The sequence below is a fragment of the Argentina silus genome (assembly GCF_951799395.1).
Source record: "Argentina silus genome assembly, chromosome: 7".
Lineage (NCBI taxonomy): Eukaryota > Metazoa > Chordata > Actinopteri > Argentiniformes > Argentinidae > Argentina > Argentina silus.
Window position 1 is genome coordinate 21,179,359 of NC_139661.1, and position 5,241 is coordinate 21,184,599.

The 5,241-nt window shown below is 43.6% G+C and overlaps 1 protein-coding gene across 1 annotated transcript in view; it reads left to right on the top strand.

Moving 5' to 3' along the window:
- Positions 1-349: 349 nt before the first annotated feature.
- dock8 (dedicator of cytokinesis 8) overlaps positions 350-5,241 on the top strand; it is a 45,243-nt gene continuing 40,351 nt past the window's right edge. Inside the window, exon 1 of the mRNA XM_083673897.1 lies at positions 350-473. Coding sequence (XP_083530023.1) covers positions 421-473 — 53 coding nt within the window. The 5' untranslated portion in view covers positions 350-420. The remainder of the gene's footprint in view (positions 474-5,241) is intronic.

The window sequence follows — 5,241 nt, forward strand, 5'->3', positions numbered from 1 at the left end:
AACCACAGCAAACACAGCAACAGCTCTAAACAATGATGTTAGAATCTCTCTCACACTCACACTCACACACACACACACACACACACACACACACACACACACACACACACACACACACACACACACACACACACACACACACACACACACACACACACACACACACACACACACACACAGAGACTGCTTATGAAGCAAACCCAGGGCTTATCGAGCATAGCGTGTGTGTGCGTGTGGCTGATCCCCTCCCACTCCGCAGCCGGTGTCTGTTTGGGAAGGTTCAAATGCGGAAGTTTCCACCCAGAAAGCTGCTGCCACCACGAAGATGAGGCTTGCGATGACATTCGTGCAAGCGCGGTAGGAGAGGTTGCGAGCCGCTGGAATACTGTAGCCACCGCCGCGGAACTGGAGTAAACTTTCATGGCTGCTCTGGGAACCGCGGAGCGACGAGCGTTCGCTCTAAAAATCAACAGGTAAAATGGTCACAGACATCCTGAATGACCCCATTATAAATCTTTGGCAATCAGATTTATAGTGAACTTTTGAGTTTTCCCTGCGGATTTAGCGTGGTTAGGTCATATTGTCATGAGGGAGTGAGCGGATTCCTAAGCAGGCAGCTACACGTTGTGAATGTTAATATTATGGGTGAGTTGTATTCCTCCAGTTAAATGTGACTACAGTATCCCCAAGGATATATGTTTTTGCTCATGTTAATTGCATAACACATTAATTTAATTCATTCAGTGTCACAATCACATAATTTCACATCATGACTAAGTCAATTTTATACATTATGATCATATCCAACTTATTCTCCTAAAAGGATACAATAACAAAATAACTAATCATGTGTCCAGGCTACAAAGCAAGCACTTTAAACTAAGCTGATGGTGCAAACCTATCTTTGTCAGTTTCATTTCCTCCTCATAGGAGTATGTTTCTATATCTGGGATTGTTAATCATAATCATTTCCCCACGTATGTGGAGTCAGCTTCAGTATAGCCCCTCAGAGGTGCTAAACGGAGGATGTAGTCATTGTTCCTGCTGTAACTCTGACCAGGTGTTGAGGAAGTACTGCATGCAAGACGATTGTGTCATGCTTTTAGTCCACTGTTAAAATAAATACATGTAAAAAATACATCCCCCCCATGTTTCAGTTCTACAGTAGGTCAATCAACTCAACATTCAATTGGGCTGTTTGGAATGGTATGACAAGTTCAGAGCTCTTCTTCAAAGAATATTGTAGCTATTAAGATGCTCTTTTACCATTGGGCCAGTCATAAATATTTTACAGTAGCCTAGGCTGTAGGCCCAGGTTGATGACTGGACGTTGAGCTGAGTTTGATTCCAGTCAATTGGATGAGGCTGCAACTCCTCTGCCACAGCTGAGATCAGCAGTTGAGAAGTGAAGGACTGTCTCCAGTCACAGTCACAGCCTGAACCGGCTTATCGGCCAGCGAATGTCTCTGTTGACCGCGTGTTTCTGTCGCTAGCGGGGCTGGCTGGCTCCACACGGGTGGCGTTCAGAAGCATGTGCATGTGATTCCTCACCCACAACAACAGTGATTTGTTTGTCACAGGGTTGGACTGAGTAACTGTTCCGTTGTCATGATGAATAGTTAGCGTTTGCATTCTCAACATACCTTATTATTAGCAATGTGTATTCTTTAAAAAAAAATTAAACACATTTGATTTTCAGTGACCTTTAATGAAGCCATGGTTCTGATGAATACGAACACATCTAGTGTCGTCCTTTCTCTCCCAACTGTCTCCACTGTCACTGGTAATATTTTGTTTACAAGTAAAGGGCGACTCAGTGCTATACCGTATCTACAGATAACCATTTTTCTATATCAGGGCCAATTGTGAAGGAAATCCTGCTTATCTCAAAGACCATACGTGTCACTTCTCTTTTTTTGTCATGACAGTTTTAAAACAGGAAATACTTGTTTCTTACTCTAGATAAAGATGGAGGAATTAAAAGAGAAGTGCACAGAATGGCTTTAAAGAATGTGCTGACTTCAAATGCTATGCACTCTACGGAGACTGTTGTGTGAATGTTTTAAAGTAGGCTGTTAATGTTACATGTTAGACAGATTTCATGGTCATACGTTGGACATGTTCTCTTTAGCGCTACAAATGAACATGTTATGTTAAGTACCGGTGACAGATGGTAAGACAGCTGTTGGTTTGGGGCCCTTGAATCCAATACTTCCTAAGTATTGACAGAAGACCCATTGAGAGGTTGCAGCTGATTCTTTTTTTTTGAGTCCTGGCAAATATATTTTTGGTTAGTTAATGGGTCTCAAGGACTGTCGATAATCTGTGAAAAACCAAACCACTGTTGTAGTTAACATGGCATAGAGTAATCCTACTGACTGTGAAGATTCTGTCCTTCATGCTTTCTCCTTCGAGCATCATGGGCAAATGTATCCTGCCAAATCACTGTTTGTGTCTGCCTCTTCCCCAGCCCTCTTCTGGACAGGAAGCGGAGCACTGATGGCACTGATATGCCTCCAGACTAAATGGGTCTTAGTCCTGTCTGTATGATTCACACAGAGGAAGGCATCTCAAGACCCTGGAGTGGCGTCCTCTCCCCTCTCCTCCTCCTTTCACCCATCTGAACTGGCATTGGCACTCCACTGTATTGCTTTAAACTACCCTGTGTTTCAGTGAGGATGAAGGAGAGGAGCTGAGGAGTGGAAGCCACTTCAGACTATTGGGACAGAACCCAGAGTATCACCCACCTACAATAGGACACTCTATGACTAAATCATAATAATAGCCTGTGCGTGGTTGGACATGAACAGTGAACAAGCAGTAAATATGGCCCCCAGAGCTGAATTATAGGTTTGGCTATCCGATAATCCTGACAGCATAAGCATGGCTCTGAGGAATAATTAAACTGTGATATTAGAGTTCAGTGAGGAATGCTCGAGCTTGATCCAGAAATGCTTACAGGCACACCAGTGAACACACACACACACACACACACACACACACACACTACTTTGTCTTATGATGTCTGTTGGATAGATGATTCACTTACTTAAACAAATGTATTGTTGTAAGTCGCTTTGGATAAAGGCGCCTGCTAAATGCCATAAATGTAAAATGTAAAAACACTGCCACATTCAACCTGGCATGACAGGCCAAGCTTTTTCCAACACTGTGTTCCACCTAACTGTATGACATCACTGTATGACTTAGATACTGTATGAAAATGGCAGATCTGATTTGGCACGGGACTGTAATTTGCCATGTGACACAGTCGCACGCACGCACGCACGCAAACACTCACACACAATTTGGTTCAAAGCACGCTTTCAAGAATGTTAAGAATGAGTCCTGTGTACGAGGACACTAAACAGTTAACAGGGCTGTGGTTTGACTTCTGTGAAGTAAAGGACATGCTATAATTTGACCATTGTTGTAGACATAAATAAATCAAACATTCAAACAGCCTCCATGTTACAACGTTGCTCTCAGTGTCAGTGTCAATGTCAACCCTTCCTGAAAGAGGTTGTTTTGGCGGTGTCATCCTCAATGTTAATTAGACCGTCTAATTAGATGATGTGGTGAAAATGGTTCCTCTGCACTTCAAGAGGCTGTTGTTGTTGTTGTTGTTGTTAAGAGTGACAACAACTCGTCTTGTGTCAGCAGAAACACCCGTAACCACACCGTCTCAAAATGAAAGGGAATTAAATGTCTTGCTGTGCTTTGCTGACTGACTGACTTTGACTTTTCACTTATTGTTACTTCAGGAAGTTTGGAGCCCCTTGGGCTTCTGTCTCAATAGCGTTGCACTCACTGCTGACATGCTGATGTGGGCACAACTCACGCCATGCCATATTTGGTCGTACGGTCCTGTGGATGCAGCACATTTAATGCCTCTTGGATGTAATTGTTCATAATCTTAAGACTGTTAAATTAGATTATGAATTTAAAACTTAATATGTGAGAACCCTGTTGTACGTGCACTCAGGAGTGCTGTGACATCTGCGGTCAGTGTCTGTCTGTCTTTCAAACTCCACAAACCCAGTGTGTGTCTCTGGTAGACCTGATGCGATCAAATGGTTTTCTCTGTCCTGGGATTACTTAGTCCCAGCTTCAGTCTATCTGTGGCTGCAAGGGGAACAGGAGAAGAGGAGCAACTTTATTACTATTTAGGGCCCTTACACCGTACAGGGCTGACCTGAACTATGCTGTGCTGGCTCGAATATTGTCCTTTCACATTGTCGTTTCCAGCCGTGGTTTCAGCAACTACAGAATGGTGGATGCGTAAGCAGGCCAGATCAGTACAGCTTAGCTTGGCTCGGCTCAGCACGGTTCAGCTCTGTAGTGTGAAAAGGGTATCATGTTTATTGAATCATGTCGAACAGTACAGCATGTCCCTCACCAACTTTTGTCACAGAATCATTATGTCTCACTTCAACGTAAGAGATTAGATTCTGTCTGGGCAGCTTGACGTCGTGGCTTTTATTGGGCCATTTGGAATGTGAGTGTGAAAGCTAAAGGTGGAGGGCTCTACACAGCCCTCTCTGTGTAAACACAAACTCTTGACCTTGACCAATCACTGTGGATCCTCCTTCTCTGTGAGACCAGCTCGTAGAAGCTATTGGCTGTCTCTCAAATATGTACCCCCTATGAAATCCTGAGGGAGTAGTTAAACCCTTAGCTACTTACATTTATGGATCCATAACCCTGGCATAAATCATCGTCCACTTAATCAAACAGTTCTGAAGATATCTTGATAGGATATACTGCAGAGCACCAGCTGTTGTTTTGAACTTAAGACTCGTGTGGCTCACTGACAAGGGCTTGCCTCAGTCTTGCGCAAGAGTGAATGACCCAACACAGTTTGAATGAATGATAGGGGAATTCTTTAGTTCTTAGTCATTTTTGCCTGTCATGGTGTTCTGTTTGTTTGTCTTTGGCTTGTGTGGTAAAACAGTGTCTGCTCTTGTGGCTGGGCCATACCTTCATTAGTCATGCGCTCGTGGCTACAGTTTCCACCTAGTATTTTCACAGGCAGGCCTGACCAACGTGTGTCACTGAATCGGTGTGTTTTGTGTTAGTCAATGGGTGTGTATTGTATGCATGGCTACTGTGAGTTGTGTATGGCGTTAGTATGTTTGAGTTGTTTTGTATTATGGGTGTGTGTTTGGTGGCTGCGATGACCTTTAGGGTTAGGGTTAACCCTAACCCTAGGTGTGTATGTACGGTATGTCTGCTTGTGGT